The sequence below is a fragment of the Lineus longissimus genome, chromosome 17 (genome assembly GCF_910592395.1).
Source record: "Lineus longissimus chromosome 17, tnLinLong1.2, whole genome shotgun sequence".
In the NCBI taxonomy this organism is placed as follows: Eukaryota; Metazoa; Nemertea; class Pilidiophora; order Heteronemertea; family Lineidae; genus Lineus; species Lineus longissimus.
In genome coordinates, this window is record NC_088324.1 from 1,778,431 (window position 1) to 1,792,307 (window position 13,877).

A 13,877-nucleotide genomic window follows, 5' to 3' on the forward strand; every position below is an offset into this window, starting at 1 on the left:
TCGTAGATATAAATATTTTAAAAAATGTTAATAGTATAATACGAGGATATCCATAGTATGAGGGAACATGTACTGAATACAGTACAATATATTTATAGATATCGGGCGTCTTTCCTAATGAGTGTCCATCAACTGTTTACGTATTATGAATAGTATGTAGGTTAATGAAATGTAAAAATAACTATATAATCAAATACAATGCATGAAACGAATTGAGTAAAATTATATAAATAACAGTACACGTAAAATATATGATCTAATCAATAAATATTAATGATTAAGTACTGTAATAAATCGTGATTGTATGAAATAGGATGATCGGTAATAATGAGGATACCAGGAATAAATAAAATCACAATATGCCTATCGATAAAACTCAAGGTTTGACGGAGTGAATGAAACCATATAGCTAAATATTACGACTGAGCGAAAGTATAATAGGCATTTATAATACGTAACCATATACGCATAAAGGAAAAGAAGATGAAAACAAATGTATATAATTCACTACATAAATAAAAAACTGTATAAATACTCTAGTTTCGTCTTTCTAAGCCCAGGTTAGCCCGCCTCCAACATACAGGGCAAACACCATCTGGAACATGATTGGATGGCGCCGGGCAAGGCAGGGGAGTATAATGAAGTTCATCGGTGTAACTGACACATTTCTCGACGGGTCGCGTAACTGATCAGATTGTCCATAGTCAAAAGGCCTTTTTACATGGTGCGGGTTCGAAACGGATCGAGGAAGGTTCGGATATTTTCTACACGCACAAATGAGCCTTTGGTCATTGTGGCCAGTTTCTATCAGCGTGCAAAAATAAGCAAACTTTCCTCGATCCGGTTCGAACCCGCACCGTGCTAAAAGGCCTAATATGACGAAACATGAAAAGAATATCCCTTTGATGATCAGGCCTATCGACTGATTCAGTTGAAGGAAAGTGTCATTATACGTACAGGATGGTTCAAAAAAATGTTCACCTTCGAATCGGAAAAATCCGTACCACCAATGCTGAGTCGCAATAAATTCAGTCCATTTCTATTTCCTCCTCCAGAATGTTGACAAATTCAAGCCCAATTTTCTCCTCCTCTTGGTCTAGCTCCTGCAGTGGTCCGGCGTCAATTGGGGCTGCCCTGAACAAGGCCGACTCGAATCCACTCTCAATTACTTGCGGAGGTACAGCTTCCCAACCCTTACCAACTTGAGGCAATTCTGGTTACCCTTTATTTGCCTTCTCATAACCTTTTCATTACCTCACAAATCATTGTGCCTTTCTGTTGCTTCCTTTTTGCCTTTTCTTTACCTCGGAAACAGTTGCCCAATGGACCATTTGCCTTTTCATTGCTTCTTTCAATGCCTCATTGCCTTTTCATTGCCACTACTGAATCCAGACATTACTTTTTCATTGCCTCGCGTATTTGTGTTTTGCAATTGGCATTGCTTTTTTGTTACCTTTCTGGCCAGTACTTTTTCATTGCCTCCTGGACTTGTGTTTGGCTCATAGGGGATGATAACGTGCATTGCTTTTTTGTTACCTTTCTGGCCAGTACTTTTTCATTGCCTCCTGGACTTGTGTTTGGCTCATAGGGGATGATAACGTGCATTGCTTTTTTGTTACCTTTTTGACTTTGTTGAATGCAAGTACGGACTGGAGTACTTTTTCATTGCCTCCTGGACTTTCGTTTTGCTCATAGGGAGAATGTGCATTGCTTTTTTGTTACCTTTTTGACTTTGTTGAATGCAAGTGGGGACTGGAGTACTTTTTCATTGCCTCCTGGACTTGTGTTCTGCTCATAGGGGATAACGTGCATTGTTACCTTTTTGACTTTGTTAAAAGCAAGTAACGACGAGGACTTTTTCATTGCCTCATGAACTTGTGTTCTGCCCAGGGGATTACGTGCATATTAAAATGAAGAAAAAAAGTTGGCCATATACTAGTATGTATTTCATCAGAGGTAAGCGTTCTTTTACCCTTTTCACCTGCCTGTCTGCCCGATGTTGCACTTGGCTGAACCAAACGACACTTGGGCTAACTGTACCATTAAACATTAAGAACTTCATAAAGAGTGAATAACCATATTGTATGTTTTCAATATCTTTAATGTAATTTTCATAAAAATCTGAATATCACTAAAACATTCTTTCAATGAAACACAAAATTTTCACAAACATACATGTACATGTGTACACATTCATGGGTACCAGAGGAACAACCTCACAATTTTACACCTTGGACAGACAATGTTGCCCGGAAGGTCAAAGCGTCCAATCAATATTAGTATTAAACAGTTCAAATCAACAATTGTCATTAGCATTTTCATTTACACAAACATTTCCATGACCATTGTCTTCTTACATTCAGTGATTTTTAAGTAGGTGTTAACACTGATATTGATATACATAAGGGGCCAACTTAATTGGCCATAAGAAATGTTTCGTTTTTCATGCAAAAATGGCTTCCAGCCTCCAAAAAGGACCACTGAAACAGTAACAATGCATTAGAACCATGAGAACTGGATGTTAAACTTAGGCCTGCCTGAAATTCGCAACCCATCTCAAAACGGGCTAGCAACAGCTTCCAAATTCATCAACATCACTGTGATACCTCAGTTTGCGGCGGTTGGTGTCAAGTAGGTACATTATCCTACTGGCCAGGTACATATAATGCCCTACTTGTCCCTTTAATGCACAGAAATACCAGTGTTTTAACACCTACATGTACTTACCCATTGACAGAAACACCGGTGTTTTGACACCTACATGTACTTTAAAATAACCCATTGACATTAACAAGGCGTTAAAATGATTTGTCATTTTTGCCACTACAATAAGCCTTGGAAGTCAATGCCCAATCAAGCACATGTATCAGCATCAGTCTTGATGATTTACACACATTTACATTTACATTCACATCACATTTCCAATACCAATACATTTACATACATTCACATCACATTTCCAATACTAATATACATTCACATTTATGTTTGTATTTAAATATACTTTCACCATTACATGAGTGTTTTTTTTGACGTAATGTATTGGACAATCAATAGAAATATTCCTTCAGAAATTTAGGTTGAACCCCATGCACTACATGTATATACAAAAACAAAATGTATAGCCCAATAAATGATGAAACTTCACCCATCAATTATTTCAGGTCAGGTCCAATGTGGATAGGGAGGACATCACATCCCATAAGTTTCAGGTCTGTCACTCATTCGGTTCTCTGTTCTCGATAACGCCAGTGTTAGTGACAAAACTTGTTTTGAAAACCTGGACATAACTTTTTTTTGGTGATTTACGCTGTTTGACCTAGAACAGTCTACAATTTACATGTACATGTTGTTCAATCCCTCTCATTGTGATTTGGCAAATCAGCAGCAAAACAACATGGTAGATATGGCATTGAGACGAAGACATGAAGCCCTATGATTGCTGATACTGGTACTATTGCACAGGAGTCACCCACCTTGACAGGATGTAAGTGAGGAACAGAAGCTACCTTATCTGTAGACAGGTGGAATGATGTCACTTCCTCAAATAAGCGAACAACTGCTAAATATGCACATCTATCTGGAAGTACAACCTTCATATAGTATTTCACTGAGGCATAGGCATAGCCACCATTCCCATTGATTGAGTCTACAAACTTTATGGTATAGCTGTTTCGCCGGGTTGCCATGGTATATTCCTCTGAGTGTATCATTTGACCATTGTTTATCAGTCTTTTGAACTTCTCACATGAACCCAGTTGATTCCCTAACATTTGTCTAATGTCTTCCATTATATTTGGCTCTGGACAAAAGCTAACCATAGTGCCGACTGCAAATTGTCTGCGGTTTATCTCTTCTGTTACCTGCCTCGTCATGACATGGCGTTTTGTCAAATGATGATAATATTTTGCTGCCTCTGAATAAGGCAGAAGACAATCAACCATTTCAGGTATCTTCTGCTGCATAAATACCGCTATGATGATCTGAACTTGCACGTTCTGAGTACCATGGTGCCGTAAGTCTCCATTGAGGTCTTCATAGAAGAAGCAACTGTGAGCCCAGAGCGGACCAAGATCTTGCACTTTTTCACTCAAGTGTAACAAAGCATGCATATTGGACGATTCGTGTCGTGCACCATACAAGCATTCGATGAGCAAACAGAAGTGACGTAGCAAATGTTTAGCCTTTTTCAATTGCATCTTCGTAATTGAGGATTGGAGCAGAATGTGAATGGCCTCCACGAACAAGAGGTAATGCTGATAATATTGATCATCAAGGATGCCATAGAGTACAGGGAGTGAACTAAATAGCAGGAATGTACGATATTCGGATGCTTTCCAGTTAGATAGCTCACCCAATTGTCGAGGAATCCTTGAAATCACATTCGGCGGACAAAAAGCATTCATTCTTTCATTCAGTTTCTTCATGCTTTTACCAATGTACCAAGCCTCACTTCTCTGACTTGAATCCAGCCACCGGGTTAGAAGCCATTTCTGTACACCAAGAAGTGTGCAATGCATATAGTCCACTGTCACTCCTCGTATGATGTTAAACAGAGGCAAGAAAAACTGTGGACTATAACCTTTCACTTCTTTCTCGGGCTCCCCAGACCTCAACGCTATCTCAGCATGTGTCTTCGTCAGTTGATGTGTCCGTATAGATGTATGACCATCTCCGAAGTGTTCCACATGCGTATCCATTGGATACGCATGTGTCTGCCCTCGCTCACTCGTTTTAACCGATGTCCCTTTTGCTAGACATGAGCCACATCCAAAATTTCCGTTGAATTGAATGACGTCCTGGAGGAGGCATCGAGCAGGGGCATCAGCTACTGCACTAAAAACCATAGCTCGGATACATTTGCCTGACACATTGAAGCCTGAAATTAAGAATGAAAAGGTTCATGCACCTAATCTGATGACCAAGGATTGGATAGAAAAGCCTACTCACGGCATCTTGACTTAACATTCAAGGTCTAAGGGCACACTTCAGGATTTTTCACAGGGTAGGGCGGGGATGATTACCAGCGCGACACTCGCTACATAGGCTCCTCTTGAGAATTACTGCTGTACTGTAGGAAGAGAAAATTCCAAATCCACATGCTGGCAAGTAGATGGGAAACTTTTGGATGGGGAAATTTGTTCCACAGCGTACAGACTGTGAGACTCACTCCTGCAAAATTACACAGCGGACTAAGTTTCTAAAACATTTTACATACTATAGCCAGACAGAAAATATTGTGTCATAATGGGTTTTCCATGTTTTCGGGCCTGTTTATACCAACAAATAAAATAAGCTTAGCTTTACCAGTGCATGCCTTCAAAAAAAAGCTGTCGCATCTGCTCAACTATGGGTTATAGGAATACGTCCATTCGTGGCTTATCCTTGCCAAACCAATGACCTAGGAACAACCGATTTTCCCTTGTGAACCTGGAATGGATAAAAAATGAAAGGTTGAGGCAGGAGGTATGAGGTAAGAATGATTTTTGGTGGGTCGGACGACTGCTCGAATGTGACATTTTTGTACACAAGGCTAATGAGGTGTGATCCCCAAAAAGTTAGAAATTGTTGATATCTGGAACTTATTCCACGGGCTGTACACCTGACCTGGTCGTTCCAAATATTTGAATAAATGCATAAAATACCTACCTGGATTTTGGATCCAGCTCATTAATCGTTGCATAAATTGGCCATACAGAGAACGTGGATGAACGGAATAGTGAAACGCCATCCGTGTTTATCTGTAGGGAAATGTGCACATCCTCTTTGCAGTTTTGCATACTTGTGCCACGAAAGTGATGGCCGTCGAATACTTCCTTGTAAAGTCTCCCATCTAAGACGTCAGTTATGCAACCATCTGTGTCCTCCCTCTCCTTCCGATAGCTCATCAAACCATCAACACCAATACCTAAGGAAAGATTATTGAAGACATTCTTATTGTTCTCTTATTCTTACATATGTTGACAATTACCCTCTGTCATCAATACCGATTCCTCCCAACCGTAATATTTTTTTGGGTCAGCAACAGGACATTGTACAGAACTATACATGTATATACGTATTTGGGAGTATGCAATTGACATGTAGGATGCCATTGCCATTGGCAATGAGCTTTTTACAAATTAGCTGTGTACCACTACCAGCCATCATTTGTATGATATTGCCTAGAGCCAATTATGCCGCATACAGTCATAGAGGCACTCCGCTCTCAACACTTAACTTTTAAATTTTCTTCTTAAAAGAAGAAATTACATTCAGGCAATGTGAAAATAACAGTGACTTCAAACAAGTAACAGGCATGACTTGAATAGGTCATTCCATATGAAAAGACCAAAGCTTCCAGCATGATGGTCTCAGAATTGCCTGTTCTGGTAATATTTCGTAGCCTAGAATGTCAGATGAAGATCGCACTTTGTTCCAGCTCAATAGCCCTGCTCGTTTGGATTTTACAGGGGTTTGAACAATGGGGCGTGTCACGGTTAACTCCTTCCTACAGATACTGATACTTACGGTCAACTATTGCCTTGAGCTGGTTCAGGATGGGAATGCAAATGATGTAGCTAATCATGTCTGACGTCCCACAAACTGTACAGGTCTCCTCTCTTATATTACCCATGTAGTGGTAACACTTTGTGCAAAAATACTTGTACACAATAGGACTTTTCACCTTGGTGAAGAATTTTTTGTACAAATTGAATGTATTTTTGCACAAATTAGGAACAAGGCAGTGGAGGTTGATCAGCGTCAAGAGGTCCTGCAAGGATTCTGTTGATAGTTTGTGTCGAATTGCGAATGTCATTATCAACAGCATGCTGACAGCAAGTGTTAATCTGGCATCCTCATATAATGGTTCATTTCCCTCATCAACTTCATCTTCAGTCAAATCAAGGATTTCATCATTGTCATTGCTGGCAGTCGTATCGTCAACCAATGGGATGTCATTTTCAAAGTAATCTTCATGACTCTGCTCATCTGAGATGGAACTGTCATTTCCGGGCTCCTCATGGTCATCATCGCTGAGATTCAGAGAAGACATTGCAGTGGCGATTTTGAGGAGGTCAGTAGTGCTCATTTGCAGATCTGGAAGGAAGATGAGGATCAGTCTTTAATTGAAATGGTGACCAATGGCAGAAAATGGAGCAAAACACCCAATAAAAAGCCCACCCCCCTTGATAACAGGAATCATAAAAGGTCCAGATTTGGTCTCCAAGAAGGGCCAAGGGGTCGCCCAGACCTTTGGGATATCTGGCTAAAGTGGTTACAAAACCTTTTATAGGTTGGTCACATCAAAAACCTGAACGTTGGAAATGTGCTGTACAATAAAATCGCAAAAATTATACCTGCCGGTATCATATTGTTTTCCAACTTTTTTTACCAATGCGAGAATTAGGTAGCAATCACATATTTTCACATTCACTTTTGGCCAAACAATGAATCATATGAGACCCTGATTCAGTCCCTGCTGAGCGGTCACCCAGTGGTACAGTACATGTACCAAGTTACATGTAAAATCAGCGGTAACGAAATGTGCCATACGTGTATAATTTATACGAGCCAAACTCTGGGCATGTCGGAGATATAACAATTTTGGAGTGGATTCTATCAGCCCATCCATTCAGAAGAAAATTGTGAGCAAACATCCAAACAAATCACGCTCGATTTAGTAAGGATACTAACTGTTGACTATGGGTGACTCTGCTTGTTGCACTGTTGGCCTACTGGGTGACATGGCCGGATCAGGGGTTGAAGCCATGTCGTTGTCTTTACTTGTCTCATCCATCAACTTGGTCTTTTTTAGACGAAACAAGGTGGTTGGTGGCACTGGCATGTCAGGATGAACCAAATACCCTTTATAAGGCCCTCGCTTAGGGCGTACTTTTGGGGCATCACTGACATCAATGCCACCAACCTCCTCCTCTGCCATGTCTGCTGCTGGTCCTGCAAATAGGATTAAGATGTTGATAAACTCTTTTGTAGATGATCAGCAGAGCCAGTTTTACTACACTACAGCAAATGCATTACAGTCGTCATAGGCTATCGGAAAAAGTCCTAATAAAGTTCCCTTCAAACTTGGTACATGTGATTGGACACCAAGATAAAACCGAAATAGGCATTTGGATTTGAAAAAATAGGCTAAACTAAACTTAAAGGCCTAGCCCTACTCATGCTACTACATGTATAGCTAGGGCTTGTAAAGTTGCGGATACAGAGAGGTCGTCATCTTCTAACATGTTAAGTTACTTATTCGTACTATATTATAGAGGGCGCGCATATAAAAATATCCGTATATCAACATCGCGCATGGTAAGTGGGATAAAACATCATCCCAGCACCGTGCCAGCCCCCGCCCCTCGCGGGCTCAGGATGGTTAGGGTAGGGTTTGGGTTAGCATTATTACGAGGCTACCCTTTACTGCAAATTTTTCACGCACTTCTTTCAACTCCGAAATGATTTTGATCACAGTTGAGAGAAAAATTACAGGTTCAATGATGACGACCTGTCTGTATCCGCAAGTGGCTTGTTAAACATTTTAAGCCAGGCCCTGACCACACTCCTCCCAAATTTCACCAATGCATGGTCCTTTTGTTCAGCATTGAGTTCTCTTTCTCCAGACAAGTCTAATCTGTCCATACGACGTATGCCATGCAATGCATGATATGATTGATATACACTACACGACAATGCAGGTGAATGCTATTATCAGCTATAGCCTAGGCTATGTTATAGCCTATGCTGTGAATGCACGGTGGTGCAACCACGGACTCATTCCTCCACTTTTCTTGCCACACAGTGTAGTATCACCAATGAATGTTGTCGCTCACACCTGCCCATTTTGCATTTTAACAAATATCAGCTCAGAAATGCCCAGGCAACGCCAATTAAGTCCCATTTGTTGAAAAATAATACCAAAATCCTTACTTTTCGCGGCTGGAGAAGCCATTTTGGGTACATTTAAATGCCAGCTCTGGAAGACGAAACGAACACAGTATTTTCTACTATTGTAGTGCCGGCCACTTTTAGCGAGGGGCCGGACGGGGTGACCCACGGGCTGATACAGGTGTGCACTACCACAAATATTCAGGTGCGAGCATGATACGGTGCATCATGCATGAAATGTGCACGAAACCGGACAAGATACGTGATGAACTTACTTTATTGACTTCTGTTGTTTTCTGCCCCGAGACTAGGCCTGCGAGGGCTTTTATGCGGTCCGGGAGTAACGTCACTGGGCCCTCCACCTGCTGACGTCACGGGATACCGGCTGTTGGCGACGCGCTCGGTACCCCTCCGCACCACATTCCTCCCCCTCAGGTCGTCTCGGGATTTGGGATGATGATGGTGATCACAGTCTTCTGGGGGCTGCATGATCTTGTCGATGAACGTATTTACCATGTAATTCCCTGCACGAGCCTCCTCAGCCTTTTTATATCCGAAGAGACACGCCGGGTTTTTACCAAAAAAAACTTAACCCCACTCAGGCCTATAATATGTATGAAAAAACTAGACTTTATAGTATATTATACAAAACTTGGACTGTGAATGCCCAGAAGGACCCCTCAGCTCACAAAGTCCGAGGAGCGTGCTACGATGGGACACTCAGTTCCAAGGGCACTTTAGATCATGATTATAATAACTATATACACGGGGGGAAGTAGGAATGTCCTTAAGGACCCCTCAGCTCACAAAGTCCGAGGAGCATGCTAAATTAGGACACCCTGTTCCAAAGACAAGCAAATAGATACATAAAGGAAACTGGAATGTCTTAAGGACCCCTCAGCTCACAAAGTCCGAGGAGCATGCTAAATTAGGACACCCCGTTCCCAAGACAACTTAATTTTAATACAAAAAACTAGGGCCTCCTCAGCCTTTGATTGTCCGAAGAGGCCAAACCCGTATAAGTAAACTGAGTGTAAAACCCTCCCCAGGAATGAACCGGAATAAATAGAAAAAATGACAACACTGGTCGTTCCTCGGAAAGAGAAATACCGGACGACGGGACAGGCCAGACCTACCTGGAAAATTGCACAAAGCCTGGCCTGCTCGCTCGAAAATGCAGGTCTACAGCGAATAGAACCGTAGAGCCGCCCCGCTGGTGGCTTCAGCGACGGTCCTCCTAGACTCGCCCCCAATCCTGGCCAGATACTCTACCACTTCAGTAATTTTGCCAGGGCTAGGAAGGAGGTAGGGGGAATCCGTCTCCACCACCAGTGAAGTCAGTTCGAAATTTGCCGGGGGTGCGACGAACTCGTTTAATCGTCGCCCTGCAGCGTTTGGAACGATGGTCACCCCAAAGACAGTCGCAGGAAAAGCGGACAGCCATTGAAGGGCAACCTCCCAACCCCCGGTAAAGCAGTGGAGATAGATGCGGTGGGAGGAGGGGAGGACAGTCCTCAGATAGTCCAGGCAGTCGAGGCCGGCGGAGTCCGGGGACAACTTGTTACCCCTACAGTGTAAAACAAGGGGAAGGCCCCGGTCCTTCGCCACCCCCACACAAACCCGGAAAATCCTGAACTGTGCCTCCCGAACCTGAGGTGTTGGATTACTAACGTAATCCAACCCCACCTCACCGATGGCCACCACCCTCGGTCCAAGAAGCGCCACCTCCGCTTCCAATCTAGTACCAAAATTTGTGGCGCAAATATTATGGGCGATCCTGGGATGGAGTCCCACAGCAAAAGAGACCCTGCCATCCGAGACCCCAGGACCACCCAGGCGAGGCCAGGAGGTGGGGAAGCAATAGCTAGCGACCGCCCCGGTAACCAGGGGATCGATAGCCATCCCTACCCCACCAGGTAGACGGTCCAGATGGAAGTGCGCATCGAAGAGCGGCGGGGCGAGTCTTGGCGCTATTAAAGGAGGTAAATAGAACGAGGCCCGAAGGGCCTCCGGGAACAGCGACAAGACCCGACACGCCATCCTCTAATGCCATAAGTGCGCTAGACTGAATCCGACGGAGAGGTCCCAGGTTGGGGGGAGCCACTCCGCCAGACGCAGTTCCTGAATGAATAAAATCTCGTGGTCCGACCAGATGGTGTCAGCCGGACCCGGACACACCCCGCGTTCGTAAAAATAGGGGACAAGCTCACACAAGTCCCCCTCACACGCAAAATTAGAAATATTCTGCAGAAATCCAAAATACTGATCAGCTCTATCGTCTATAGAAATCTTGATATTAAAAAAAGGGGGGAGATGAGCCTCCAGGAAGTGGCGCTTGACATGTCCAGCCTTGGCTGGACAAACCGGACACTGCACCTTAGTTGGTGACATAACTGCCTGAAACGAAAGAAACCGTTTTACCAATAGGGTCGGATGGTGAATCGAATATATTTGAGAACAGAAAATAACTAGAACGAAAATGGGGTTCCCGGCTTAATTTAACCAGAATTAGAACCCACACGACAAACTGAACTCAACCAAAAAAAATGAGAACGAAATGAAAGTTGCTTATCTGCAACTGTTATTCACCACTCAACCCCATTGAGACGGTAATGCGGTAACCAGAAACAAGGAAATAATGACCGATTTTATGAAGTGTAAACACACTGATGACGCAATGTGGTATTGAACCATCCTGATAAAGAACGGTTTAGCTTTAATGCAGAAATGGCTTGATTTAGATTTTTAGAGGACTTTGGTTTTACACTAAAAAAAAGAGATTATTTTACGAAGCCGGTCAAACCAGCTGAATCATGCCTGATCCAGTTAACATGGAAATTGCAAACAAACCTATTTTGTTACTGCAAGGAAATCGTGCTTAGTCCGAGATTCATCTCAGCTCGGCACGGACAAGATTGTCAAGCAGGAACTTGCTTTTATATCGAATAGGAAACTGTAAATTAAAAATTTGACAACACTGAATCGATGTTGAAACAAATGAGGTATCAACGATCGACAAAAGGAACAGATCACCAATTTGAATTTCAGACAGGATAAAAAATAAAAAATCCCCCATAGAACAAGACAAACGAACGGAGTACTAACACGGAGTAACCGATTGGGGAAGAGACGGACTACGAGAAATTCAACTTCGGCAATTTGATTCCGGCAGAATTCTACAATAAGTCTCAAGAAGCTTGAAATAGTGGAAATCGATACGCCGATAGACGAGAAGTGGACATATCGTAAGATAGTGTTTGAACACAGAAAGGTAAAGGGAAATAATAACCCAAGCCCGCAACTGTGGAATGCCTAGTTTCATGTAATCTAGAGAATATAATCTCCCAAATAAGCCAGCAACCGCCGCCTTCTCCCACCGCGTCCATCAGACAGTCTCCAGGGTGGTTCGTCAGTTTCGTCGTACCCATTACGTACCCCCCAGAGTGGTAACCCTGGAATCGGGGGCATATCCTGAGAGAAACTGATTTCAGGGAGACTAACTGACGGGGAGGAAGACAGACTGAGGTCCAACTCGGCTTCATGGTGAGAAGTTGTCTCCTCGTCCGGGCAGCGCATCATCAGACGGAGGAGAAACTGAGAGTAATAAAGGAGAAATATTCTCTAATGAACCCTGGGCAACATCGCAAACTCCAATTCATCCAGAGCACAAAAGGGAAACACCCCAGTTTCCATGTCAGGGGAATCTGTACATGGAGCAATCACTGAATCGTCCGGACCAAGGAGATGATGACGCTTTCTCCGAAGCCAGAACGGCAAGATCCGATCTCGACAGAGCTTAAGCCGATCATGATGAACGACTTGGTTCTTACTCTGCCCGTTGATGAGATATAAAACCGGCGAGATTGCCTTCTCAACCAGAAACGGACCAAGCCAAGGCGGTCTAAGTTTGGAGCTTTGCCCAACCTTGGACGCAGTGTAAGACTTGTACACGATATCCCCGGCCTGATACCTCTTTTCCCGGAGTTGTACATCATAGTCCTTTTTTCTACGGTGCTCGGCTACACCCAAGTGCTGCCGAGCGATATGATGGACAAACTCAAGTTTCTCCCGCAGCTTCAGTACGTATTCGCCGGCCGATGCTGCGGGAGGTTGTTTTAGGAATGGGCTGAGGACCAGTTCGGAGGGCATGTGAACCTCTCTTCCCAACATAAGCATGATGGGGGTGAAACCAGTACTCCGATTCGGCATAGAGCGGATAACACCAGCGAGAAGGGGTAAATCATTATCCCAATCCCGCTGGTCCTCTCCCAGGAAACAACGAATTAATTGAAGAAGAGTGCGATTATATCGCTCAACCTGACCATTAGACGAAGGATGATAAGGCGTAGTGCGGGTTTTTGCTATCTGAAGGAGACGACAGACAGCTCCGAATAACTTTGAAACAAAGCACAATCTCCGAAAAACCCTTGATGTGAGATCTGTGGTAATTAGCGAAGCCGAGGAAAGATTGCAACTCACGGAGACACCTAGGTGGGGCCCATGACTTTACTTTCTCGATGTTCTCGGGATTGACTGCAATCCCGCGCTCATCGAGAATGTGACCCAAAACCTTAGCCGCTAGTTGAAAGAGGTTGCATTTTCGAGGTTTCAACTTGAGTTTGTGTTCACGGAACCTGAGAAGTGACTTACGGAGAAGTACCAGGTGGTCTTCAAAAGTCAATTCTCCCATAATGGCGTCATCCAGGGCCGTATCGCACTTTGCGATACATGGAGAATCCACGTGTAAATACACTAGCAACGACGTTGGACGTCGGAACGGAGAACGCGAAGGGCCACACCCAAAAATCGGCTCAAAGTTCTCAAAGTTCTCAAAGTCACAGGTTCGACACCCTAATCACACAAACACAACTAAGTTCATAAGAGATCAAAGATTAAGTTCCCGAAGTTTGACGAAATTCGTATGTAACGTTTTGGAGAAAACACGAAAGTCGTACCACTTTCGTTTTCGAAACCTTGTTAATTTATGCGCGATTAGCGCC

The 13,877-nt window shown here is 43.3% G+C and overlaps 2 protein-coding genes across 3 annotated transcripts; both read right to left on the minus strand.

The window, feature by feature from the left end:
* Positions 1–2,110: 2,110 nt before the first annotated feature.
* On the minus strand, positions 2,111–9,246 carry LOC135501412 (uncharacterized). 2 transcript variants are annotated; one of them, XM_064793528.1, is made up of 6 exons: positions 9,153–9,246; positions 7,678–7,938; positions 6,511–7,080; positions 5,650–5,908; positions 5,308–5,430; positions 4,800–4,879 (listed from the first exon to the last, which is right to left on the minus strand). In XM_064793528.1, exons 2-5 carry the CDS (start codon positions 7,922–7,924, stop codon positions 5,355–5,357), a joined length of 1,152 nt encoding a protein of 383 aa, XP_064649598.1. In that variant the 5' UTR covers positions 7,925–7,938; positions 9,153–9,246; the 3' UTR covers positions 4,800–4,879; positions 5,308–5,354. The 2 variants fall into 2 exon arrangements, with proteins under 2 accessions (XP_064649597.1, XP_064649598.1); XM_064793527.1 differs by lacking the exons at positions 5,650–5,908; positions 6,511–7,080; positions 7,678–7,938; positions 9,153–9,246 and having other exon boundaries at positions 2,111–4,879; positions 5,308–5,388.
* Positions 9,247–12,498: 3,252 nt separating this feature from the next.
* Positions 12,499–13,567, minus strand: LOC135501689 (uncharacterized). Its single transcript, XM_064793931.1, has 2 exons — positions 13,388–13,567; positions 12,499–13,242 (listed from the first exon to the last, which is right to left on the minus strand). The coding sequence occupies exons 1-2, from the start codon at positions 13,565–13,567 to the stop codon at positions 12,499–12,501; spliced, it is 924 nt and encodes a 307-aa protein (XP_064650001.1).
* Positions 13,568–13,877: the final 310 nt, after the last annotated feature.